The 27,985-nt window shown below is 44.4% G+C and overlaps 1 protein-coding gene across 3 annotated transcripts; it reads left to right on the top strand.

Moving 5' to 3' along the window:
• Nucleotides 1-672: 672 nt before the first annotated feature.
• DBP (D-box binding PAR bZIP transcription factor) lies at nucleotides 673-27,985 on the top strand. 3 transcript variants are annotated; one of them, XM_087713927.1, is made up of 5 exons: nucleotides 673-892; nucleotides 1,572-1,845; nucleotides 11,517-11,849; nucleotides 19,892-20,112; nucleotides 26,752-27,985. In XM_087713927.1, exons 2-5 carry the CDS (start codon nucleotides 1,680-1,682, stop codon nucleotides 26,965-26,967), a joined length of 936 nt encoding a protein of 311 aa, XP_087570053.1. In that variant the 5' UTR covers nucleotides 673-892; nucleotides 1,572-1,679; the 3' UTR covers nucleotides 26,968-27,985. The 3 variants fall into 3 exon arrangements, with proteins under 3 accessions (XP_087570053.1, XP_087570052.1, XP_087570054.1); XM_087713926.1 differs by having other exon boundaries at nucleotides 673-1,000; XM_087713928.1 differs by lacking the exons at nucleotides 673-892; nucleotides 1,572-1,845 and adding an exon at nucleotides 4,381-4,748.

The following is a 27,985-nucleotide window of genomic DNA, read 5'->3' as shown; positions in this document are numbered from 1 at the left end:
ATTATTCTGACAGGAAAGGCTTCCAAGAAATCTATGCGTCCATCATTCCATGGTGAGCAGGGAAAGAAATAATGTTTGCTTCTGTCCCTGTTGTTGAGACTGCTTTAACTGACAAGCTTCAGTCAGAGCAAAACTCTCTGCACCTCTAGAGGATGCCAGAAAGTTAGCTTTCTGGATATGGTGCATTGCCACCCTTCAGGCAGTTGGGTAGTATTTGAAGACAAATCCAACCTCAAGGATATTTTTTTTAAAGTCATATCCACTCCAGATTTGACCTTTTGATCCCCTCTTCATCCTCGCCCCCCCTCCCCATTACTTTCCAGTGACTACTGCTCCTTTAAGACCCAGGCTTCCCTTTCTGCTCACCATCACAACACCAGCGACACGTGCCTCCCCGCGTGCTTCCAGCACTGAACTGTCGCCTTTTTCCCCCTGCCGCCTTCCTATTGGTCAAAACTGGGTCAGGCTCCTCCCACCGTCTCCCCTCCCATTGGTCAAATCTAGGTCAGAGCCCCACCTGCCCCATGGCAGACGCACATGACAGAATAAGCAGCGGGGGGAGCGTTGTTTGCAAATCTCACGCTCTTGGGCGGCTGGTTGGTGGAGAAGGGCACGCTAAGCCCCGCCCACTTTCGCTGGCCGGCCCCTCCTACTTTGTGGCAAAAGGAGGGGCGAATTCGGAAATAGTTGCGAAGTGCTCGTGGAGGAAAGTAACTGGAGCGATTTTTTTTGTTGATGCAATTTTATATCTGCATCTCTCCGTCTATTGCACGCGTCTAGCTCAAATGCATTGGTTCCCTTCTGGGGATAGCCTGCATAGGACTCCGGAACGGATCGGGATCCACTTTCGGTTTCTCCCCCTTATTATAACGGCGATCTGGCAGAGAAGCAGGTGCGAAAATCTCGGATTCCTTCATTGCCCGCTCGAGAAGAGGCTTAAACCCGCGTTGGAGACTGCTCTGCTTTTTCCAGTGCTTCTGGGATTTAGCTGGAGGAACAGGCGAGTTGATCCAAGGGAGCAGGATCTATTAGGGAAGGGATCCATTGCCCAGTCTTTTCCTTTAGAGAGAGGGAAAAGGCTAGGGCTTTGGAGGAAAAACCTCCTAAAGGTCCTTAATGTTCCTCCAAAATAAATAAATAAATAAACCTTTTAAAAAAAATTGCGAGTTAGACTATCAATTCCTCCCGTTTCCTTAATTATAATCGTCCTTAATTATCATTTCCTGCTTTAAAAAAAATTAAATCTCTCCCAGCCCAGCCTTCTCATCTCCAGCAAGATCCTAACAGATCTTCTGCGAAGATCCTTCTCGGTGCTGCCGACTGTTCGCTAAATTTGGAGCGGGGCAAAGCGGGGGCCGTCCGCCTGCGCCCTGGAGGCTTATTTCGGGGCTGGTGGTGGAAGAAGAACGAGAGAGGAAAGGGGGGGGGTGCAAGCGGGAAAGAAATATGTTTTTTGGGGAGGGGGCTGTCATCCAGGTACTGAAATTACCTTCCCTTCCTGAGCATCGTCGGTGGATTTTCGATAGTTCGAAGCTTGATGCTTTTACTGGTGTTTTTTTATATTTCTAAAGTCGGGACACTTTGCTGGAGATCGGCGAAAAGAGGAAAAACCCACCGTAGGCGGTGGGCATCTCCCGGAGTTAGCTGCGGCTCCCCCCACTGTCGCTGCAACCTTCACCATGGCCCAGGGCAGTCCGGCACCCAACCTCATGTCTTCTCCTCCTCCTCCTCCTCCTCCTCCTCTGGCCATCGGAGGCCCGAGTTCCACTATGGTCAGTCTCAAGAGCCTCCTGCAAGGACCGGTCAAGAGTCCGGATCGCCGGGGGACCAAGGAGCTAGGCTCATGTGAGTGATTCCACCCCACCCCCACCCCTACCCCACCGCTTGCAACATGCCAGGTCTAACCAGCATTTGCCACGCAAAACATTTGCTGCTTTCCAACTGTTTCACAGTTCACAGTGGAGGGATTTGATTTGTTCGTTTAGAAATTTCTAAAGCAATTTTTGTGTATCTCTGTGTAGATTATCATCTATCATCTATCTGTCATCTATCTATCAATCAGCATTCTAGCTAGCTACCTAGCTACCTAGCTACCTAGCCTGTCTGTCTGTCTGTCTGTCTGTCTGTCTGTCTGTCTATCTATCTATCTATCTATCTATCTATCTATCTATCTATCTATCTATCTATCTACCTACCTACCTACCTACCTACCTACCTACCTACCTATCTACCCACCCACCCACCCACCTACCTACCTATCTACCTACAGTATCTATCTAGAGTATCTATCTCTATATCTCATATCTATCTATCTATCTATCTATCTATCTATCTATCTCTATCTACCTACCTATCTATCTATAGTATCTATCTATCTATCTATCTATATATCTATCTATCATCTATCTATCTATCTATCTATCTATCATCTATCTATATTTTTATCTAACTCATCTCTGTCTATATATCATCTATATGCAATCTATATTATCATTCATTATCTATCTGCAGTCTATATCTACAGCCATCTATATCTATCTATCTATCTATCTATCTATCTATCTATCTATCATCTCATCTACTATCATCCATCATGTGGTTGCTAGGAATCAAAAACAACTTTGGAGGCACATAATCCATCAACTATATATAGAATTGCTGCTAGTTCCATTTTACAGTTTGGGAACCAAGAGGATGAGCCACCCTAGAGGGAGAAAGATATTGGCCATGTTTGCAAGGCATATTTTCTGGTTATGAACCAAATCATGGTTTATTTAACCCATTTTTAATGGGCTTGTCCCACTTACTGAAGCATGAACTTGAATGGCTGGCCAGGTTGCACCACACGTTAGATACATTACATTTGGCTGGTTTGTGGTTCAGTGTGCCTGTGGGAACATGGAATAAAAGTGAGGGTCTCCTCTGGGCGGGCATCATTTTTCATCCACCACTTGAACCTTTCCCAAGTATTTCATTTTAATAGGTCAAGTGTTTTCTGGCTAGCTTGCCTGAGACATGCCAATTTCATAACATGGATGTAAAAGAATGTAAAAGAATTAGGTGTCTTATCTCACATTAAATATAAATGGTATCAGGTTGTTGTGGGCTCTGTATGTGTGTGTGTGTAACACACACACACACACACACACACTATAATAAATATCATTCCAGCTGTCACTCCATCTTGTTCATTTTTCCTCCTGATTACATTTGTTTCCCAATCTCCCTGCTCATTTGGGATTCTTTGCAACACTGGATTGTCTTTTCCATCCCAACCTGGCCAATCTCTTTTAAAGTATCAGGAACACACCAATGCTAAAAGGCCTCCTTGCTGTGGTTTTCTGCTTGCTTTCACTTCTACCTTTTCTGCCATCTGGATTTGGGAAGCAGGGGGAGGGGAGGAGCAGAGGGAATGTTGCCATTAATGCGGTGTCCTCATTTCAACCTGCCACTGTTACTTCCCCTTTTTGTTCTGTTTCCTGTACTGTGAATTGCAAGAATGAGGTTTGTGTTCAAGGAAGATTCTTTCTAAAGAAATTGCTTATAGGAGCTCCTGTGCTTTCCCTGTGCATAGAAGACACAGCCCTGTTTTAATTTTGATGGGATCATCATTTTAATGAATATTTGGAAGGGGGGAGGTTGTTCTCTCATAGCTTTTGGCTGGGAGGGGCTTAGATCTGAGAATTCCACAGGAGAGCAAAGCTCTTGTAAATAGGATACGGTATAGTAGGTGGAGTTAGGCACATAGCACTTCTGAGTTGTCCTCCTCAAATCTGGACCCTTCTGCAGCAGTGGCTGGAGAGGGAGTGGGGAGGGGAAGTTGTACCCATATGAAAGATGCTTGCTTCTGGGAGACTTTGGCCAAGATGTAGGTGGGAGCCAGTATTTTCAAAGATAAGGATGGGGGGGGGAGTAAGGGGGGGGGAGAGAGAGGAATCTTCAAGCCTAAAACTTATACATTCCTTGCAATGACACTTGCAATGTCTTCTGTTGCAGTTCCTTCGTTTTTTAAATGCATTTTTGGAACTCTGTTTTCTATTTCAGTCCTTCTAATGCCTCACAATGCAACAGCATCACGGAGGGTCTTTTGGAAGTCTTGCGGTGGTGCAGGGTATCAGGATTTCAGGTGGGAAAGTGGCTGACATAGTCTCCTTGCAGGAGAGGGGTCCAGGAGAGGATAAACACAGAGATCTTGGGTTTCTGGGAAGAGAGGGGAAGCCATCGCCCTTTTTAAGACCCTCCGGGAGAGAAGATTTGGGGGACCCAGGATTCCTGGAGTTTTGTTGCTGGAGAAATGCCAACTCGTCAGGGTTTTCCAGGGTGATCCATCAAGGGGTGTTTCTGTAAATGCGCGTGCATACACACACACATACACACGCTTGCATCTGCTGGCTGGCAGCAGTAAATCCCTTAAAGCTGCACACAGCTCAGCCACGGGACACAGCAGGAGGGGACGAAACGTGCCGGCGTGGAGCTTCGCCCCAGGAAACAATCTCTAAGACTTTTCACACGGGCAATCAGACAACAGGCGGGCAAGGGAAGTGGTATCAGCCAGAGATATTGTGGAGACTATCAGGGCATTTCCCAGGGTCAGCAAACTTCTCCTCCCTCCCCCCCCCCTCCTCCCGCAAGGAAAAAGAAGTGGGGGAAAGCAAAGAAGTGTGTGGGAAAGCTCCTTCTCTCCACAAGCTGGCATTTATATTCTAGTTTAGCAGTCAGGATGAGAGGTGGACAGAAGGATACAGACGGTGGGTATCTTGGCATAGAGACCATGATGTGGGGATGGGCAGCTGGTAAGCCAGATCAAGGTTTGAAAGGTGCCAGTTAGACCCCCTTTTAGCCGACCTGGGCAGAATCTTCTGTGGGCTCCCAACCTCCCCTTTTAGTCCTTACTTAATATTTACTTTTCTCCTAGCTGCATGATCATCATTAAGACAGGAGGGGAGACCGTTGCGTGTTTTAAGCCCCCCCTTCCCCCAACAAGTACATTGGGATGCCTGCATTGGGAGACATATTCTTTCACGTGCGCCTCCTCCCCTCCCCTCCGCCTGGATTTCGGGAGCTGGTGCTAACCTTGACCATCCGTATTAGCGTTCAAGGGTTGCTGTTGAGGTTTTTTTTCTTTCTGCCACGTGCATTATTTTGTTGCTTTGGAGAGCATTCTGCTCTTGGGAGGGGGGGGTGTTGTGTTGTCTACGTTCGCTGGCTGTCTGGGCACTCGGTTTGCTTCTGATAACTCCAACCACTCTCAAGGCTGCTTGGTCCTGGCTTCTGTCTTTGGAGGTTTGAATATTTTGGTTTGGTTTGGTTTGGGTTATGACTGCAGCAGGCTGGTGGAGCCTCGGTTCAAAATAATAATAATAATAATAATAACAAAATCTTGTGATATTCATTGCTTGGTGCCACAGCCTGAATATTGGGCATTAGCTATTTCCCTGCTCCCTTTCATTATATTCCTTTTAGCAATTGATCTCCAAATATCCTGAGCCATTAGTCACAAAGCTGGTGTGGTTTGTGGGTGAGAGTGTTACGTGGACCCCAAGCTAGGATTACCTGATGGTTCTGTTCACTGTACATACATGCCTAGGAATAATGCAGGTTAAATATATTGTGTGAATTCAACCTTGAAGTACTTTGTATTCTGAGACAGTTTTCACCCCTGCAATAGCTAGTGGGGCAGAATTAGAAAACAAGCCTCATGTGCTGAAGTCCAGCTTTAGGTATGATGTTAAATTGGCCACAGGGAGGCATTTATGGGAATTTTGGGGGGAGTGAGGGAACAGTTTAAGAGGTAATTTTAGTGTCACAGAGGAAAAATCTTTGGGCTTAAGAGCCAAGACTAAAGGCAAAGGAGGAATGGAGACAACATGTGTCTCATTTTTATTTTCCACTGTATCATTCCCCATATTTTAAATAATATCAGCAGTATTCTTTCTATATCCTGTTCTTTCCCGTTATGTATCCTCTGTAGGCATTTTATCACTGAAGTACCTTTGTTGAGGTAGTTCATTATTCCCATTTTACAGATGGGGAAAACTGAGGCATTTAAAAAGATCAACCATGGATTATTCTGATGAGCCCTGTGACTGGGACAAGATTTCATTCAGCAGTTCATAATTGCCAGTTTCAGGTAGTTGGATGGGTGGATCTAGGCACTGGAAGAAGAGAGGAGCAGGAGGAGCAGGAGAAGGAAGGAGGGAGGAGAGAAAATGTTCCGGGATCAATCTGTATGGGGCATCTCTTTACAATTGGGAATTGCATGTGGGTTTAATCTAGTCATGGGGCGTTGGGAGTGACTCGCCCAGTTTCGGGGCGCCAGGTTGGTGTCGCCACAGCCCATCAGCTGGTCCTGGACTTCTTTTCCACGTGTGCAGGCAAAGCGTAAGAGTTCAGGTATGGAGTGCCACTCCCAGGCCTGTCTGAACCTCATCGCGTGGGTTGGGCACCTGTAAAGCAGACAACCACCTAAGCTTCCAGAGACCTTGTGATTTGTGGAAGGAGTGCAGACAGCCCAGGTGCAGTGGAGAAAAGGTGCAGGCAGGTGTCTGTGTGTGTGTGCGCGCGCATGTAGGTAGATAGTAGGTGTCAACTCAAGGACGTTTGGAGAAACGTTTGCATCCTCTCCCACTCACCTCCTGGCACTATCCTCTGTTTTAGCCCACTCATGAATAATGATCCCTGCAGTCTGCTGTAAACACTGGGGCAACCAAAGGGCAGGGTGTATGGATGGTGGAGGTGGGAAATGGATCCTTTTTGCCCCTGTTTTAGGCACTAGGCAGGAGCAGATTGAATCCTATCTGAACCTAAGCTGGTGGATTCCGGACCTAGACTGCTCACCCAGGCAGAAAAAAACCTCCTTTTGCCATTACTTTTGCTTTTGCCCTAGATTAATGGTCTATATTAAAGTCACTGAGAAATTATTTCCCTTTCTCTTTCTCTGAAAAGAACCACCTTCCCGGCTGCCTCCTCTGAGCTTCAGGCTGGCACGTTGGCAAGGGGCAGCAAAGGAGCAGGAGCACTGATGAAGCCGATCAGATATGGCTGAGTGCAGCAGGGGTCAGCTGGGGTAAAGCCGCTTGTATTTTGCTGCTGAACAACAGGCAGGCCTTGGGGCGGAGAAAGTGAAGGATAAGTCCGGGGCAAATTTCAGCAGTTTTACGCTACAGATAGGAGCGATTGCATTTTGCAGCCTCACTGATCTACAGTTGTCCTTGTTTTCTCAGTCCTTCATTTTAACCACAGCCATAGATTAGAACCATTTTAATGTGACGCCGTCCCCTGACTGGAGCCTCCTGGCTGCCAGATATTTAAAAAGCCAAATAAAAACACATGATACACCACAGTCAGACACATGTCCAAGTCTGCAGCGCAATGCAAAAAAAAACAAAACTCAACCCACAACCAAACCACCACTAAGAACAATCATGCAAATCCTGGAGAAGATTGGCACGATTGCAGAAAGATAGAGGGAAGATTTAGCATCCTTAATTTGTTACTAGAGGAGTGAAGAATATTTCTGATCTAAATATCTTTTTTCCATTTTTAATCGGAAAGTAGTTGCTTCAAGGGTGAAGCAGGCTGTTCAGATCATTTGGAATCCTTCCAAATTCAGAAGAGAACTGATTGAAACAATGTGATAGAAGCAGGCGGCTTTGAACCTGAAACAAATTTTTGCATTCCACTTTAAAAAAAAAAAAAGCAGGTCAAATTTTTTTAAGGTACCAGCTGCTGATTAACCTGGGGGGAACTTCATTTTGAGTTTGCATGAAGCCACCAAGGAGATCAGAGGTAGAATGTGGGACAGTGTTATCTACAGCAAACAGTAGAGATGGCAGAATACCAGTATGTGCCTGGTGATACCATCACACAGCTGCCACCCTTCATGTGTTTGCATCCTGACATCTGATGCAAGGGTGTAAGTTAGGGTGTTTGTGTGGTGACTTCGCCTGCTTATCCCCCACCCCCCCACCCCCCGTTTGTCCCTTTCCCTTCCTGCAGAAACCCATGGGATTACTAGTTTGCATAACCACTTTAAAACTTTTAAAATCTTGGAATTGGGGTTATATAGTGTGCCTCTGATTTTATCGGTCCCTGAAAAGCAGCATTTCTCACCATTAGCAACTTTTAGGAAGTATGGACTTCAACTCCCAGAATTGCTCAGCCAGGATGCATCTTAAGGTTGAGAAGCATTACTGTACAATTAGAATAGTTTCCAACAAAGGCTTAATTATAGAATGCAGTGGGTAGGTGGTTTCAGTCCAGGTAGCATAAATGGTAGGTGGTAAATACTTTGACTATCATTGCCAGAATTGTTGATCTAGAAACTTTCTTGACTATCTATCCACAAACTACCTGCATGCATGCAAGTCAATATCAGGAGGAAACTAAAAAAACAATGAAAAGATAAGGAATCCCATAGCTGAGAGGTGGTGGGTTTCTCTTGTGGGCACTTAAGCCAAAGCTGGAAGGCCATCTGTTCAGGAACCTTTAAATCTGATCTTTGAATGGAACAGGCAGATGGACAGCCTAAATTACCCTATGATTATTATTAAGTGTTGTACCTTATGATTCGTGATGAATGTATTTTTCTTTTATATACAATGAGAATATATGCACCAAAGACAAATTCCTTGTGTATCCAATCAAACTTGACCAAAGAGAATTCTGTTCTGTTCTGTTCTGTTCTGTTCTACTCTACTCTGTTCTACTCTACTCTACTCTACTCTACTCTACTCTACTCTACTCTACTCTACTCTACTCTACTCTACTCTACTCTACTCTACTCTACTCTGTAGTGTGGTTATTAAGTGAATCTGGCTTCCCCATTGACTTTACTTGTCAGAAGGTTGCAAAAACCATAGCAATGGTCATAATATGAACCAATTGCTAAGCATCTGAATTTTGATCATAAGATCATGGGGATGCTACAAAGGTTGTAAGTGTGAATAATGTTCATGTCACTTTTTCCAGTGACTTACATTCTAACAGTTGTAACTTATGTTGTAACTGTTGTAACTTGGAGCTTGGAATGATTATTTTATTTGACACTTTACAAATCTCTCCACAGCACAATTAATCACTGTAAGTAAGTTGATTCAAACCAGGGGTGGGTTCCTGCCAGTTCTAACCTCTTCTATAGAAGAGGTTCCACAAATCTTCACTGCCGTTTAGAACCAGTTCCAGGTCCCTCCCCCCGCCCATCCACCCATCATCAAGATGAAGAGCGAGAGGAGGAATTCTGGGAGTTGAAGTCCACAAGTCTTAAAGCTGTCAAGTTTGAATACCCCTGGGTTTTTTTCCCTAAAGGGTTAGGGGTGCAAGGTCTTGTAACTTAACAGCTTTAAGACTTGCATGCTTCAATGCCAGAGTTCCTGAGCCAACATGACTGGAGGAGGAATTCTGGGAGTTGAAGTCCACAAGTCTTAAAGCTGTCAAGTTTGAATACCCCTGGTTTTTTTTTCCTAAAGGGTTAGGGGTGCAAAGGTCTTGTAACTTAACAGCTTTAAGACTTGCATGCTTCAATGCCAGAGTTCCTGAGCCAACATGACTGGAGGAGGAATTCTGGGAGTTGAAGTCCACAAGTCTTAAAGCTGTCAAGTTTGAATACCCCTGGAATTTTTTTCTAAAGGGTTAGGAGTGCAAGGGTCTGACAGCTTTAAGATTTGCATGCTTCAACTGCCAGAGTTTCTAAGCCAACATTTTGGTAGCTAAGCAAAAGTGTTGTTAAATGAGTTTCACCACATTTTACAAATTGGCCACACCCACCCAATCACATGACTGCCAAGCCACTCCCACAAAGCAGGCCACACCTACAGAAGAGGTTCTAAAAAATTTTGAAACCCACCACTGATTCAAACAGACCTGTGTGTGAAATCTAATTTACTTAACTTGCAAACTATAATAACTTATTGCTAAGTTAGTTTTTATTTTTTACATTGCATTCTGTATCCCTTCCAGACAAGAAGTTCCTCTTCACTTTGTCTGTTAAATAATCTGAAGCCTCCAGTTGTATGTAGGAAGTCCTCACTTTAGGACCACAATTGGCACTGGGACTTCCATTGACAAGCGGGCAGTTGTTAAGTGAATCATGCCTGATTTAATGAACTTTTTTTTGCTGCTGTTGTTAAGCGAATCCAGCTTCCCCCACTCTGACTTTGCATGTCAAAAGCCCCTTGGGAAGCTTGCAAATGGTGATCACATGATTCCTGGATGCTGTGACTATTGTAAATACATGCCAGTTGCCAAGTGCCTGAATTTTGATCATGTAACCACTGAGACAGTCATAAGTGTGAAGACTACCTTTTTCAGCATTGTTATATGTTTGAATAGTCATTAAACAAATGGTCGTAAGTGAAGGACTACCCGTATTGCCATTTCCAAAAATTCAAGGTAAGTAGGTAAGTAGGTAAGTAGGTAAGTAGGTAGATAGGTAGGTAGAGATAGATGATAGATAGATAGATAGATAGATAGATAGATAGATAGATAGATAGATAGATAATAGATAGATAGATAGATAGATAGACAGACAGACAGACAGACAGACAGACAGACAGACAGACAGACAGATTGATTAACAGAATTGGAAGGGACCTTATAAGTCATCTAGTCGAACCCCCCTGCCCTCCCAAGTAGGGGACCTATACCATTTCTGACAGCTAGCAGTCCAGTCTCTTCTCTTTTGAAAGCCTCCAATGATGCTCCCACAACTGCTGAAGACAAGGTTAGAAAACTATAAATGGAATTGGAGCTAAACATTTTGAACTTTCTGGAGTTGGAAGATGATGAGGTTCAATGTTTTCTGCTTTTGAAGGGTTAACTTTTGGTTTGGGAAAGGCGCTTATCATTGCTAAAGGCATTTTTTATTCCTTTTGAATTATATTTTCCTTTAAAACGGGTGGGGAACAATGGCCCTTTTATGATTTGTGGACTTCAGCTCCCAGAATTCCATGCTGGCTCAAGAATTCTGGGAGTTGAAGTCCACAAGTTATGAAAGGGTTAAAGTTCTCCATCTCTTCTTTAAAAGAACATCACCTTTGGTTAAACGGCTTAAATATGCATAGCTGTAATTTATATTCATTCATTGTTTTCCCTTTCCTCCTCACATTAGGTCGTTCTTTTTTTAAATTATAAACTGCTTTGGCAAGATATGGCCCTTGTCCCTTTAAGATGCAATGTATGGTGTATCGGGGAAACAATTATTAACCAATTAATTAATTATTCTTCCTGTCCAAGTTCACTTTGTTTCTAAAAGACTTTTATGTATGACTTTTTGGCACAAGTTTTTCAGTTTCCTTAAGCATCTTATCTCAAGATTTTCAGCCTTCAGCCTTCTCCTCACAGCATGAGCAAATTCTGGTCTAATTTTCCAGATCCTGACTTTCCAGTTAATTGCCTGTCTTGATTTTGATCGCATTTCAGTAGATTCCTATTCTTAGATCATACACATCGCACACATCTTGTTCTTTAACCTGCGTTTCTCCCTTTTGCCCTCCCCTGCTGCTTCTGTTCCATTGCAGGTGTGATCAAAGACAAGGAACGTAAAATGGAGGACGATATGAGCGTCGCAAGGCCTGGGCACTGTGCATATCTGGGGTCCCTGCTGTGGGAGCGCACCCTGCCCTACAACGAGATTGAATATGTTGACTTGGACGAATTTTTGCTGGAAAATTTGCCCCCAAGTCCAGCTCATCAGTCCTATTCCCCAAGCAGCCAGCCCACCGCCTCGCCTTCCAGTGGGGTAGTGGTAGATCTTAGCCGACCAGCTTCTTGTGCGTCATCATCTTCGGTCTGTTCTTCATCTGGTGAAGGTCTAGTTGGCAGTGATTATGACCAAAACTGCAGCAAGACAGGTAAATTTGGCTGTACATTGGGTAAGAAGATAGGGGGGGAGAATGAAAACCTAGTTATTGGCTTTTGTGGGTCTGCTTTTGGGACGAGATTTGTAAGAATCTCCTTTTAACTCTTTCCCAAAGTCTGTTTTTGCTATAGGAGAGAGTATTTGTAACTCAGGGTTGAACTGTGGGATCCTTGTTACTTCCTGAGGTTGGTGGTTGTCTTGCAGATGTTTCATTACCCAACCAGGTAACATATGCACTGATGGTGTTACCTAGTTGGATAATGAAATGTCTGCAAGAAAACACCAAGCTCCAAGAACATCAAAGATCCCACAATCTGGATTTCCCCCCCCCCCCCCCCCAGTTTCCAAATATTTTAGCAGTCACATCCAGCACAAACTGGTTGCAGGCCTAAAACCATAGATGGCCACACAAATACTATTTGTTGATAGTATTATAAAGAACACCATTATAAAGCTAGGGTGCAAATTAGAGTTGCATTGCTATATGCTTTGCTTTGTTTTCCTTTTGTAGTGCCTCTATGGCAGAGGTGGGGAACGATGGCCCCTTTATGACTTGTAGACTTCAACTCCCAGAATTCCTGAGCTAGCAGGGCTGGCTCAGGAATTCTGGGAATTGAAGTCCACAAGTCATAAAGGCGCCATCGTACCACACCCCTGCTCTATGGGATAACAAGAAAGCGTAATTTAAACTTGTCCTTTGAAGTTATAAGGGGCAAAGTCCTACTGTAATTTATATTTTATTTAAAGACACACAGGCTTGAGGACCTGCATCCAGGTTACACATGGATGCATGTAACAAAGCTTTCCTTATTTAAAAAAATTGATTTGCAATGAAAGAGCAGCAAAAGAGAGGAGTGCGTATAGGTTCCCCCCCCCCCCCCCGTTAGTCATTTTTTCTTTTCTGAATCATTCCTTTCAAGTTACTTTTCTTCCTGTGGCTAAATCTGTAGGAAGAGAAAAGGACTTAGTGCGCTGAGCAGAGAAAATTGCATTTTTTTCTTCCTTCTGCTCCAGATCTCAATTTTAACCCCCTATTTTGACCCTTGTGCTAAATGTACTCTTGTTTGTCCTGTTTGGCTAGTTCTTACATTAAAAAGAACTCTAAAATTATTTAAAAAATATTTATTCTTGGATTAATAAAGACTCAAAGGTGCTTTTTTCTTCTTCAAAAGACAATTGGATAATTTTTTCCCTTGAGAAAGAAAAAGATTTGCTTCCCATCTAAGAAGCTTCATCAGTTCTGATGGTGGGGGATGGAAAAATAGATTCATCAGAACTGATGAAGCTTCTTGGATAAGAAGCAAAACATTTTATCTCCCCCCCACTTCTTCCTCAAGGAAAACACAGCCCAGTTGCCTTTTGAAAGGGGAAAAAAACACCTTTGAGACAGCTATGACCTGGATGATTGAGAATCTCCATAGATAACTGCAGAAAGACTATTCTTTTGAAACATGGTGTATTTTGCAGACTTAGCAGTGGTGTGGAGGTGATAAATTTTTTTATTTTAGCATCCTCAGTGGGTTAGAGAGGGGAAGGCAGGCAGTTTCGTGTTCCTCCCTAATTGTGGCAAGAACTATCAGTTTCATCTCCTCCTAATTGCAAATAGTTTTCAGTCCCACCTCCTGGTTGTGGGGGCAGTGACAGGCTTCTCCTGGCTGTTCAGAAGTCCAACCTCTCATTCCTACCCTAGTTGTCACATGCCACTACAGACCAATACACAAGGAATTGTGTACTGCTACCCCACACCATGCACCTAGGAAGGAACGTTATTTTTAATCCCAACCTAATTTGTATAAGAATTATTTTCTCTACCTGTTGGAAGTTTTAGAATTTCAGAGACATTTGAAGCTTCTTTGTGGTTGTGGAGAATTGTGAAGAGGACCAGGAAACAGATTTTATGGAATAATCTGAAGGCAACTAACGGTGCAATGTTCTGTAAATAAGCCTATCCTAACTTGATCAAAGGTTCACAGTAATCTTCATCAATGTGTGGACTTCAGTTTCCAGAATTCCCAGCCACTGAATTTTAATTATAGATATTGCAAGGAATTCTGGGAGATGAAGTCTATACAGCTTAGAGCTACATCTATTGAGACAATGGATGAAAATCCCATGTTTTAATAAAATTGAAATATTAAAAAGTACATGGAATGGGATGGAGATTTAAGACAATTTCCAACAGTAAAAACATTGTGAATTAATGCATATAATCAACTTTATTTTACTTTAACTGTCTAATAGTCTTTGGGGATGTTTAAGACGTTTGAGGTGGATATTGTGTTCAACTCCCATGCTGAAAACCATCACTTCTAAACTTCAATTTCTTTGTCTAGATTTGCACAACATGCTAAGTTTGGTTACTTTTAACCTTGTTTAGGGTTTTGGTGGAAGGATTAGCACGTTGTACAAGTCCAGCCTGTTTGAATAGTTTATGGTTCAACAACATTAGAAGATGGATTAATTCAGTAAACCAAATTCACTGCATTGTGCAAACCCCACCTCAGTGGTAATATTATTGTTTTTAACTTCATTTCTGACTGAGACTTGTTCTGATTCCCAATAAAAAGGTGGAGAGTGTGGATTTTTAAAAAAACAGAATAATAAGAAGTTTGAGTTGGATAATATTTAGAAAGCTATCCTGAATATTGCTTTTTGGCTTCCATTTAGAAGTGTAATTGTTGAGAAGTTGGAGGAAGTTTACAGAGCTTTGGATGGGAAAGTGGTGCTTGCAGTTATGCTGAAAAATATCAAGAGTGCAAGTTACTGGGGATCAATTGATTCCATCCATTGTGTTTGGGACTCCTTGGAGGATATGCAACACCAGAATTGTGCTCTAGAGCAGTGTTTTTTAACCTCAACAACTTTAAGCTGTGTGGACTTCATTTCCCAGAATTCCTCCAATTCCCAGAATAGCTGACTGGAGAATTCTGGTGCACATGCATGTGTAACAATCAGCTGGAACAATCATGCTCATGCTGGGAAACGGAAGACCAGCTCTTCCAGTTTCCAGCACTGCCGCACGCACAAGCCCAGGTGAACATTGTGTGCACATGTGTGCCAGAAACCTGGAAGAGGAATGGACAATGCCATGCATGCCAGACAACATGGCTCCGGGTGCCACTTCGGGCACACGTGCCATAGGTTCTCCATCAAGGCTCTAGAGTCATTCTTAGACCAGTGATGCTCCAGTTGATTTGCACATCAGTAATGTTTTGATTGCCTCAGTATCATCAGTAGGGTGCAAAAGTGATGCAACTAAACTAATGTTCAAGATAATGCAGGCTTTCAAGTGAATTTCTAATTCCTATATTTGATAAATGTATAGAGTCCCCCACAAACTTTAAGACTTGATGCTACATCAGCCCTCCCTACCTCCCCCTACCTCCCGTAAAGTTTCTTCTCAATAATGATTCTTCACTTTCTCTAACTTAATTAGCTCAATGTTAATTGGAAACCCCCCGTATTTCTGAATGTTCCATTCAGACATAGGCTTGTAAGACATAGGCTGGATTCTCACAACACACTAAAACCCCATGGAGTTTGGTGACCCAGCACGGAAAGACAACCCAGCCATGATCTTACCTTGTGGTGTGCACCAGGCCATCACATTGTGCCATAAAGTTTTAATTGTTTGAGCACATTATGTGAAATGAAGACAGAAATTGTTTTGTTCATCCAGATGTATTAGTCAGTGAATCTAAGACCACTGCAAATATTTTTCTCTATTATTCAAATCTAAAGAAAGTAACTGGAGCTCTTGGGGTGTGTGCGTGTGGGGATCCAAAACATTAAATACAAATTGCCTCCCCCCCTCTAGATGTTCTTACATTTAAGTCAACCTGTAAAACCTCTGTGGGATCCTTTGTGCTCTCTGAGCTTGGTGGTTTTCATCCAGATGTTTCATTACCAAACTAGATAACCTCATCAATGCACTAATGATGTTACCTAGTTTGAAAATGAAACATCTGCAAAAAAATCACCAAGCTCGGAGAACAACAAGGACGCCACAATTCAACCCCGAACGACAAATATTCTCTTCTGTCTAAAAACTCTCTTGCCTTCCAGGAAGTATGGAATCCTGATATTTGCCCTGTACCCTTTATCCTTCCCCCCACCCCACTGCTTGTTGCTTCGTCAGCTATGTTAGTATTTCTGGATAACAACAAGCCTCCATTTAAAAACAGAAAACCCTCCCCTTTGCATGAACACTGCCCCATAACCTGGAGATCCTAGATGTAAGGCTTTTGCCCCACTTACAAGAAGGAGAACTCCCCGGGATGAAGCTTTCCCCTTTCTTGAACATCAGCTGTAGGTCTCTCTCTCTCTCCCCCCACCCCCTCTTAAGGAGCATGTTTGAATGTGTGTGCACGTGTCCTGGAGTAGAGACCCAGCCCTAGCGTGCCAGGAGGCTGCGGGGAATCCCGTGTTACTGGTGTGCCAGAGCCCTGTGTCAACCACGCCCGCTCGGAAAGGCCCAGTCTCGTGTCTGTGCACGGAGCCTCCTGCTTTTGCTCACGTTTCTCACCCTGCCTCTGCGAACACATGTCGCTCGGCTGGGCTCTGCGCTCATCGCTCCTGCCAGCTGGCAGCCTGCCCCTTCCTCTCCTGCCAGCTGGCAGCCTGCCCCTTCCTCGGCGCAGGGCGGGGCGAGCGGGCACGTGGGGCTGCGGTGTGAGGCAGGCAGGGCCTCTCCAGGGGTGCCTGTGTGGCTCTCCCAGCGGGCAGGTTCCCACGAGGGGCCAGCAGCAGGGGCTTGCAAAGCGGGGCGGAATAGCCGTGGGGTTCTCCTCCAAAGGGAGGTGGGTGGAGCACTCCAGCAGGGCGGTCATTTAGGGTCTCCTAGGGGGAGATTAGAAGAGATAACTGGCAGATGTCTGGGGGAGGGGGGGTACCTGGGTTCTGCAATAGGCAGGAGCACCTGAGTTCCTCGGCTCTGTTACAGTGGCGGGGGGGGGGGAGAGAGACAGCATTGATTTGTTTACAGAGGAGGAGGAGAGGGAGATGGTTTGCTAACAATAAAGAGCTAGAATGCTGATAGGGAAAATGTTGGCTAGAACAGGAAATGGAGGTTAAGTGCAAAAGGGACTTTTGGATCCAGGATGGATCTTAGCAGCTGATTGAGTTGCAGGTTGTTGGTGGTGAGCATTTAAAACTGCACATTATAATTTATGAAGGTTATATTACTTTGTGACCTGCATTTTGAATTCACTTTCTAGGTCCTAAATCTTGAGGAAGAGGGAGGGAAGAACCAGGAAATTTGGAGTTAGGAAGTGGGGGGGGGAATGGTGTTTCAAGTTGAGGATTTCAGGGGAGCGTTAAAGATTGGGAGGATTGTCAAGATATATTGAATATCTGTTTTCTGGCAAGTGCTCTCATTATCCATTGCACAGGGGTGTTGCAACATTGCAAAATTCCAAGCCATCGGTGCTTTTGCTAGCCACAAAATGACCTTCTCCTTCTCTGTCACATCCCCTGATTTCTGCAGGCAGGGTAACTTAATAAGCTTTTAAAGCGACGTTTCTCCACCTCAACAGTTTTAAGAGGTGCGGACTAACTCCCAGAATTCTGGCTGGGGAATTCTGGGAGTTGCAGTCCATGCCTCTTAAAGTTGTTGAGGTGGAAAAACACTCTTTTAAATCAACCATCCCTTGATTTGGGGTTGCCAGAACAAGTTTGCTTTTATGCTCTTTCTCTGACTGCTTCTTATGTCCTGTCAAACATGGAGGGCTCCAGAAAATCCAAATGGGGTTGTTGGGATGTTTTTTAACCTGCATTGGGTGTTTGTTTATTGGATTTATATGCCGCCCTTCTCCCAAAGGACTCAGGGCGGCGTACAACATTAAAAAAACAAAACACATATTACAAAAGTTAAAAAGGAAATTAGATAGAGTATCCAAAAACAAACCTAATTAATATTAACAATAACTTTTTAAAAATTAGATTAAAATTAACAATTAAATAAATCATTTATTTTGTTTTGTTCAGGCCAGGTTGCTGGAAAAGTCAACTTTTTAGGGTGTGCCGGAAGGACCGGAGGTCGGGGATTATGTGAAGCTCCGGGGGCAGCTCATTCCAAAGGGAAGGCACTCCCACAGAGAAGGCTCTCCCCCTGGGTGTCGCTAGCTGACACTGCCTGGCCGACGGCACCCTAAGAAGGCCAACTCTGTGGGATCGCACTAGACAGTGGGAGGCTACTGGTAGCAGTAGGTGGTCGCACAGGTACCCTGGGCCTAAGCCATGGAGCGCTTTAAAGGTCATAAGTAGTACCTTGAATCGTACCAGGAAAACAACCGGCAACCAGTGCAGGCCGCCTAAAAAGGGCGTAACATGGGAGCACCTAGGTACCCCCGTGATAACCCGCGCGGCCGCATTCTGGACCAGCTGAAGCCTCTGGGTGCTCTTCAAGGACAGCCTCATGTAGAGAATGTTGCAGTAGTCCAGGTGAGAAAGGACAAGGGCGTGAGTGACTGTGCACAGAGCATCCCGATCCAGGAAGGGGCGCAACTGACATACCAGGCGAACCTGGTAAAAGCCCCCCCCCTGGTCATGGCCATCAGGTGTTCTTCTAAACTAAGCTGTGTATCCAGGAGGACTCCCAGATTCCGGGCCCTCTCTGAGGGGGCTAAAATTTCTCCCCCTATCATCAAAGATGGAACAAGATGCATAAATCGGGATGACGGAAACCACAGCCACTCAGTCTTGGAGGGATTGAGCTTGAGCCTGTTCCTCCCCATCCAGATCCACACAGCCTCCAGGCATCAGGACATCACGTCGAGGGCATTGTTTGAATGGTTTGGGGTAGAGATGAAAAGTTGGGTATCATCAGCATATTGATGATACTATACCCCAAAACCACGGATGATTTCACCCAGCGGTTTCATATATATGTTGAACAGGAGGGGTGAGAGAACCGACCCCTGGGCTACCCCATAAGTGACGGACCTCGGGGTCGATCCCTGCCCTCCAGTCAACACGAACTGTGACCGATCCGACAGGTAGGAGGAGAACCACCGTAAAACGGTGCCCCCCACTCCCAACCCCCCGAGTCGTCGCAGTAGGATACCATGGTCAATGGTATTGAAAGCTGCCGAGAGGTCTAATAGGACCAGGACAGAGGAGCATCCCCTATTCCGGGCCCGCCAGAGATCATCGACCAACGCGACCAATGCCGTCTCCGTGCTGTACCCGGGCCTGAAACCTGACTGAAACGGATCCAGGTAGACAGCTTCATCCAGGTACTGGGGAAGCTGACATGCTACCGCACTCTCGACAACCTTTGCTACAAAGCAAAGGTTGGAGACCGGACGATAGTTGGCTAAAGAAACTGGGTCTAGGGAAGGCTTCTTAAGGAGAGGCCTCACCACTGCCTTCTTCAAGGCAGTGGGAAAGAATCCCTCTCTCAATGAAGCGTTGGTAATCGCCTGAAGCCAGCCTCGTGTCACCTCCCGGGAAGCCAAAACTGATCAAGGGGGACACGGGTCCAGCACACGTGGCAGCACTGAGTCTCCCCATAATCCTGTCCATGTCCTTGGGGGTCACAGGGTCAAATTCATCCCAGATAGTCTCCACCCAGATTCAGCCCCGTCAACTCGCCCGAATCTACCCAGTCAGAGTCCAAGCCTGTCCGGATCTGAGTGATTTTTTTCTGCAGATACTGAACAAATTCTTCAGCCCTACCCTGCAAGGGGTCTTTCCCAGTTCCTTGGTTAAGTAAGGAGCGGGTCACCCTAAACAGGGTGGCTGGGCAGTTATCTGCGGACATGATAGGAGCGGAAAAATGTTGCCATTTTGCCGCTTTTATCACCACTAAGTAGGATTTAATATGAATTCTTACTAGTGTTGGCTCAGCAGCACTTAAATGTACTGAGTTGCTTTCCACAATATTTGTTAATCCCTTTCTTGAAGAGTTGAAGTGCACCGAGAAGCAAGAGGGGCGGTTGGACATATGTTCATCGGGAAGGAACAGGGACCAGCAGGTAACTTTTGATGGTGCTTTGTGCAAAATTCACCTGCCTTCTTCCTTACCTGCCTCAGGTCCTATCACGCCAGTATCCCGAAGCACACCCAGCCCGGTAGACCCTGAGGCTGTGGAGGTCCTCATGAACTTTGACCCTGACCCTGCTGATTTGGCCTTGTCCAGCATTCCAGGCCACGAGACCTTTGACCCTCGCAAGCATCGGTTCTCAGAAGAGGAGCTTAAGCCTCAGCCAATCATGAAAAAGGCCCGGAAAATACAGGTTCCTGATGATCAGAAGGTGAGCTGGGAATAAAGATAGGCTCCTGTTTTGGGGTTCAGAGGCCTTTGGCTTTCATTTTCCCATCCTCCTTCATGTGGTTGAAATAGCTTGGATGTTTCTTTAAGGAAGGGAGTATAGTATTCAGATAAAGAAAGAACAAAGTTTACTCACAAACCAAGCAATGAAAACAAGACCATAAACAGTTTTTATGTGTTCATTGCACGTATAATAAATTCTTGGGTTTTGCAGTTGGTTGAAAATGATTTAGGAGGAGTTTAGATGTAGCGCAAGCCCGACACTTATGTGTAGTCCTCTTATGAAGGGCTCATTTAACAACAGTTTGAAGTTATGATGGCCTTGTGGAAAAAATGACGTATGACTGGTCCTTAAAGTTATGACCGTCACATCACTCTTCCAGTCACATAATTATGATTTGCAGTCTTCCTAGTTAGCTTCTGACACACAAAATCAGTTGGGGAAGCTGGATTTGTTTAACATCCATGTGATTCATTCAGTGACCATGTGATTCACTTTAGAAAATTAGAGTAGAATAGAATAGAAATAGAATAGGAATAGGAATAGAATAACAGAGTTAGAAGGGATCTTGGAGGTCTTCTAGTCCAACCCCCTGCTCAGGCAGGAAACCCTGTCATTTCAGATAAATGGTTATCCAATCTCTTCTTAAAAATTTCCACTGTTGGAGCGTTTATAACTTCTTGAGGCAAGTTGTTCCACTGATTAATTGTTATGACCGGCAGGAACTTTCTCCTCAGTTCTAGGTTGCTTCTCTCCTTGCTTAGTTCCCACCCATTTCTTCTTCTCCTGCCTTCAGGTGCTTTGGAGAATAGGTTGATCCCCTCTTCTTTGTGGCAGCCCCTTAGAACACTACTATCATGTCACCCCTTCTTTTCATTAAACTAGACATAATCCAATTCTAGTAAAAACGGATTTGACTACTTAATGACTTACTTAACAACTGCATCACTTAGTGACTGAAATTTTGGTTCCAGTTGTGGACGTTAAGTCAAAGATTACCTGTATGACCTTTTTCAGGCTAAAAAGAAAGTACATGGTTTAACAGAAAGCAGAGAAGTGGTCTGCTGGTCAGGTTAGATCTGAGTATTTTCAAAAAGTCCATGGACCTAAACACAGGGAGATAAAAACAGGATGCTTAGGCCTTCTCCCTCGTCTTTTCTCTTCACAACAATGAGGCTAAAAATAGGAATGAATTTCAGGGACGCTTTATGGTAGAGTGAGGATTTTAACTCCCATCTTCCTAGTTCTTTCCTTCCATTGTAATGGATTAGTAATGTTTGGGGGGGCGGGGGGAGAGAGAATAATACAGGAGGAATGAGAAGTTTTACAAGTGGTCAGTCACCTTGAAGCAGGGTCTCTAACCTCCAGGCCACTGACTGGATAGGTGGGTGGCCTGCTAGTTGTGCAACAAATGAAGCTTTATCTGCGCATGCACAGGATCTGGGTTGCAAGTGAAACCATCTTCTCTCCCCCCCCCCAAAAAAAAAATAAGTGGAAAAATTGTCTTCCACGAAACTGGTGCCAGAAAAGTTTGGGCTGTCTTGAAGGATTTCACTTGTTATTCATTTGGTTGCTTTTCCCAAATTGGAGTCCCTACCAATGATGTACATATATCCTTTTACTCTAAGAATGCCTTTGTTAGCATTTGTTTCTTTATTGATTTATATCCCACCCTCGTTCAGAAGACCATGTCCCTTGCTAACAGATGTGCAAGATTCTGAGTTGAATCTTGCACATCTGCAGGCCGTGTTGAAGAGCCGAGGTGGCACAGTAGTTAAATGCAGCACTGCAGGCTATTTCAGCTGACTGCAGTTCTGCAGTTCGGCGGTTCAAATCTCACCGGTTCAGGGTTGACTCAGCCTTCCATCCTTCCGAGGTGGGTAAAATGAGGACCTGGATTGTTGTTGGGGGCAATATGCTGACTCTGTAAACTGCTTAGAGAGGGCTGAAAGCCCTATGAAGCGGTATATAAGTCTAACTGCTATTGCTATTGCTATTGAAGAAAGATTGGAGTGCCATCGAGTCCAATTCCCCGCTCAACGCAGGAAACCAGGTTAAGGCTTCCTCCGTGGAGGGATTTTCAGCTTTTGCTTGGATGCAGCTGTGAAGGAAAACACACCATCTCCAGGCGTTCCTATTCTACTGCCAAAGTGCCCTTAGATGTTCGTTTCTAATCTTACAAAGCCTTCTTGTAATGTAAATCCAGCATTTCATGTTCTGTCGTTCTGGTCATGCATGACATCCTTGAAAGTATTGGTACAGAGCTGTCCTATTCCCACTCTGCCCCATTATTCCGTTCTTTATAGAACTTGATTTCTTCTCCCAAAATCACATTCATTGATCTTTTCCAAACCAGTTGGTTTGGTTTCCCTGGGGTTTATTTTTCCTTCAAGTGCAATGATCCCTTGAACGATTGGCTGAAAGTTTGACTGGGGAATCTGATCTGTGTAGGATGTAGTGAAACTATTAGTTGTGTAATGTGAAAATAATCCTCCTTGGCCCTAACCTTAACAAGGAAGCTAGAATGAAATAAGTAAAATAAATTTAGAAAAGCTTGTTCTTGAAGTAGCCATCTTGACTTCAGGTAATTATTGCATTGTTTTCAGGATGCTTATAGATCGGTTGCTTTATGGTCCCTAGAATTTCCCCAGGTATCAGTGACAGGTTTGTGACTTCTTAGATCCACCTTTCCTTCTTTTTTAAAGACAGATATAATGTTTGTGCATCTTCGGTCACTAGATCAGTTCTCCAGGGTTCCTCAAAGGTTCAACCAGAGTGGAAAAGGTTCTGTTTGGTTTTGGTTTTGGTTTTATTATTATTTATAGGCCGCCCTTTTCCCTGAGAGGACTCAGGGCGGCTTACAATATATAGGGAGGGGAGTACAAGACAATAAAAAACATAAAACAATACATAAATAAAAAATAGTACACAACATTCATCATTCGGGTGGGGACGGATTATGACTTTTATCCCCAGGCCTGACGGGATAGCCAGGTCTTGAGGGCTGTGCGGAAGGTCTGGACGGTGGTGAGGGTACGAATCTCCACGAGGAGATCGTTCCAAAGGGTCGGAGCTACTACTGAAAAGGCTCTCCTCCATGTAGTTGCCAGTCGACACTGACTGGCAGATGGGACTCGGAGGAGGCCTAATCTGTGTGATCTAATAGGTCGCAAGGAGGTAATTGGCAGGAGGCGGTCTCTCAAGTACGCAGACCCACTACCATGAAGGGCTTTATGGGTGGTAAGTAGCACCTTGAAGCGCACCCGGAGATCAACAGGTAGCCAGCGCAGCTCGCAGAGGATAAGTGTTATGTGGGCGAACCGAGGTGCACCCACAATCGCTCGCGCGGCCGCATTCTGGACTAGCTGAAGTCGCCGGATGCTCTTCAAGGGCAGCCCCATGTAGAGCACATTGCAGTATTCCAGCCTAGAGGTCACAAGGGCCCGAGTGACTGTTGTGAGAGCCTCCCATCACAATACATGTTGGATCCAATACAGGTGTATTCAGAACGTTTCCTGGGCTTGGAAATGTGTGTGAGTTAGGAAGATAGCAACAAGGAGTCCAGGTAAAAGAATCAAGGGGCTGCCCACAGTTAGAGCAAGTAACACCTGCTCTGAAACACGTTTTCTGCTTTGGAGCCAAATACTGCAGGCAACAGGTAGTCCTCAACTTACAACCAATGGGTTGGCAATTCTTCAAACTTACAATGGACCCCCTCAAAGGATACTTAGAACCTGCTTTCAAAATTCCAACAGCCACACACCCTTCCACAGTCATGTCACGCTTGCAAACTGGCCCATATCATGACAATTTATTGTTTTTGCTAGCAAACACAACCCATTGGAAACAATGAGTCCACTTAACGACTGTGGCATTTGCTTAACAACTGCAGCGTTCACTTAGTGACTCTGGCCGTTGCTTAGTGGCAGCAGTGTTTGTTTAATGACCACAACAAAAAGGTTGTAAAATTGTACATGGTCCTGGGGTGGCCTGCGTAACGGTCAGCATGACTTATAGTGGTAACTCTGGGCTCAATTATGGTTGTAAGTTGAGGAGTATCTGTAATTTCTTGCTTTATCTCAGTCCTGTTCTTTCATTTCAGCTTCTCAAATTAGAGAAGAGAATCAAAATAGAAGTTGAGTAGATCTGGTTTTTTATTTGTTACTTGTTATCATTTTACCACTTTTGCTCAGCTGCTTAATTTAATGTACAGGTAGCCCTCAACCTACAACAGTTCACTTAGTGACCGTTGAAAGTTACAATGGTACTGGAAAAACTGACTTATGGTCATTTTTCATACATATGACCGTTGCAGCATTCCCAGGGTCATGTGATTTATGTTCGGATGCTTGATTCATTTTTATGACCGTTGCAGTGTCCCGGGATCATGTGATCCCCCTTTTGGGACCTTCAGACAAGCAAAGTCAATGCGGAAACCAGATTCACTTAACACACCTGTTACTAATTTAACATCTGCAGTGATTCACTTAAGAAATGTGGCAAGAAAAGTCGTAAAGTGGGGCAAAACTCACATAACGAATTTCCCATTTAACAATGTAAATTTTGGGGCTCAATTGTAGTTGTAAGTTGAGGACTACCTGTATCTTCTTCTTTTTAATTCTTTAATTTAGCTTTAAAAATTCTTATTTATTATTTCTAGCATCCTTCATCCACTCAGCGCCTTATTTTAGTTCTGTTCCCTAGCACTTTTTCTAGTATTCTGGACTAGCTGCCTGTAATGTTTCATTTTCGCTTTTCAAATGGTCGCTAAACTTTTCTTCTACTCTTTTGAAAGAGAACGTTGCCAGGAAGACAAAGTAGGAAGCTTTGCAGAGTTTCCAGCAGATATTGGAGTAACTAAACTCCTTAGTTAGTTCACACTCCTTGGCAAAATCTGCCACTCATTTGCATGAATGGATTACTTTTTTGTCTGGCGCCACTGAAAGGTCATTGAATGGAGATTCTTCCTCAGCTGAAACCCTCCTGGTGTCTTGGACTCCGGCCCTCTCTCATTCTTTTCAGCCAGGGTAGTTGCATGCCCATCAAGTTAGGAAGATGTGATGCATGAACTAAAGCAGCCATTTTCAAACTTGGAAGCTTTGAGATGTGTAGACTTCAACTCCCAGAATTCCTCAGCCAGTTTGAAAAACACTAGTCTAAACCCAGATTCCACTGTTTTTGGCAGGACAGGGATCACTTTTAGGAGGGTCAGCCAAAGGGTACACTCCAGAGATGGGTTGCTGCCAGTTTGGCCTGGTTCAGCTGAACCGAAGTGGAATTCAGGCCTGGGTCGCAGAACCGGCAGCAACCCAGGACTGCCATACCCCGGAACCGTTTCCCTCGCTGCCGCCTAACCGCTGCCATTTTGTATTCTAGTGACTGTGTATGCACAGCTCATTATAAATTGTTCAATTTACATTGAGTAACGCATGCGCAGGGCACAAGCAAATGGAGATTGGTTTTAATTATTTTCAGTTAATATTGAAATTCCCTTGAATTTAACAATGTTCTTATCACAAATACTCTGTGATATTTTAACTTGCATTTTAGAGGTTTTGCTTATGTAAGTTGTTTGTGCTAGTCATATCATCCCTGATTAATATGACATCAATCCTGCGTTCTTGTAAGATATTATGTCTACAGAACTAAAAACCCACAGATGGTTTAATATTTTTGGCTGTATAAACATAATTTTACAAGGTCGTCGACTCGTAGCTAGTTTCCACAATTCACCTAATCACAAAGCCACACTAGGAAAAGCAGAGAGCCAGATAACTTCCCCAAGGACTTATTGAACAGCTGGCGTCATATAGCACGCATTCTAAACTAAATTGTACTTTATTTTTCCAATGTGGTTCAAATTTGGGTTATCTGTATAAATTTGACCATGAAGCTGCCTTAACCACCAGACCAAACAAACTCTCCTTTATTCAAAAGGTGTGGATATTTGTATCAAAAGCAGGAGTGGGTGGCGCGGTGGCACAGAGATGGACCTCTCGTGTCACAATCAGGAGGCTATTGAGTTCGATCCTAGGTAGAGGCAGATACTTCTTTCTCTGGGCACAATGAGAATGTATCTGCTGAACAAAAAAATCCACACTGGTGACAGGAATGGCTTCCGGCCATTAAAACACTGCTAGCTCCATTCAGTTGCCCAGACTCCAGCCCCCGCCAAGGGATTATGAGTTCATTAAAAGATGATGATGATTTCTATCAAAAGTGGGAAGTCCAGAGTGGGTATGCTCACTATAGTTTTCAGTCTCTTTTTTAAGGTGATGGCAGATCAACAAGGTCAGCAAGAGATCCTGTCCCAGATGATCCAAGCACGGTACACCTTTACTTGAAAAGATCATTTTAAAATCCATTTAAAACCTTCTGCCTTAGGCCCATGAAGCTGGCACAGGATTCGGCACCTTCAGTCGCTTTTCCTAGTGTTGTTTGGCTCATAAAAGTAAAGCAGTGTATTTGTATTTTGCATAGAAACATTTAAGTGATGCAGAGCCTTGTGGGAAGTTGTCAAAATTATCTAGTGCATAATACTTATGTGATAGTTTCTTTGGCATGTCACTTTTTTCTTCTTTGTCTGTCCCCCCCCCTTTTTTCCCCCCCATGTTGCACCAGGATGAAAAATATTGGAACAGGCGGTACAAGAACAATGAGGCAGCAAAACGCTCAAGAGATGCTCGACGCCTGAAAGAGAATCAAATCACCGTTCGGGCAGCTTTTTTGGAGAAGGAGAACGCGGTCCTTCGCCAGGAAGTGGCCAATATCCGCCAGGAACTAACCCGCTACCGCAGCATCCTCTCTAAATATGAATCTCAGCACGGCACCTTGTAAAACCCACAGCAGGGCGCTGTGCTCTTCTCCAAGATCCTGCCATTGAGATGGTAGGGCCACCCTGGTTTTTCAACCCAGACCCCCTATCCTCCCAAACCAGGCAAACAAATAATCCAACGACCGATGTTTGGAACAAGGGAAAAGTCTGCGGTGAGCACTTTCCACCTGCAGGGACTAACCGTGGTTCTGGGTGCACAAAGGAGAGTTCCTGGGTGGGCATGTCCCTCCCCTCACCCAGAACAGGACAGCAGCCAAGATGTTGAACTGGGCATCGTAGATACCTGGAAGGCACACGGGCTCTGTAGCACGTTGGACGATGTATTGCACACACTAACACATACATGTGCACGTACGTTCTCTCTACACCTGTATCTTAGGGTTTGGCTTGTAGGTGAACTCTCGATCCAAAGGGCAATTCAACCAGAGACCGTAACGTCTGCAAACCACTGTTCTGTGTGGCATTTGGAATGGGACTTGGATATGGTTGACCCAGGAGCTCTTTAGGCAGATCTTGGTGCCTAGGCTCGGTCACACCAGTAGTTTGTTTTTTTTTCCAGCAGATGATTGCACACAAGTTTAAACCCTTTCTCATTTCATCCATCGACCGTGGGGTTACGATTAAGGGACAGGCAAGCCAGCTACAAAAGTGGATGTGATATCCAGGTTTTCTGGGCTCATTCCTACCACTATGACTTTACATGCCCCCCTTGAGGAAGCCTCGAAGTCTTGGACACCCTGAATGGAAAATCCTTCTTTTTGAGATCAGTAAACATCAAGACTCTTTTGTCTATAGAACGCCAAATTAAATCAAACGGGTTGCTTACTCATTTTATTTCCACACTTGGCCGAAGGGGACTTTACATCTGATGGCAAAGCTAGGAGTCCTTAGTTTTAATTGTTACAGTTATATTATTCTCTCTTGTTTTTAGTTAAAAAAGGCAAGTGACTGCATCTGTTTCCTCCTAGCACTGCCCAACGCAGTGCCATGTGTACAGAAATGATAAAACACGAGACCTCA

Source organism: Thamnophis sirtalis, unplaced genomic scaffold (assembly GCF_051295495.1).
Source record: "Thamnophis sirtalis isolate CommonGarterSnake01/CBP01778 unplaced genomic scaffold, rThaSir2_p1.2 scaffold_4, whole genome shotgun sequence".
NCBI lineage: Eukaryota > Metazoa > Chordata > Lepidosauria > Squamata > Natricidae > Thamnophis > Thamnophis sirtalis.
This window is presented reverse-complemented; position numbering and strand designations above follow the sequence as displayed.

Excerpts from the sequence above, each read along its gene's own strand:
- DBP (XM_087713927.1), top strand. The coding sequence starts at position 1,680 with ATGGCCCAGGGCAGTCCGGCACCCAACCTCATGTCTTCTCCTCCTCCT. Across the intron at positions 1,846-11,516 it reads GACCAAGGAGCTAGGCTCAT|GTGTGATCAAAGACAAGGAA; the intron begins GTGAGTGATTCC and ends GTTCCATTGCAG. Across the intron at positions 20,113-26,751 it reads AGGTTCCTGATGATCAGAAG|GATGAAAAATATTGGAACAG; the intron begins GTGAGCTGGGAA and ends ATGTTGCACCAG.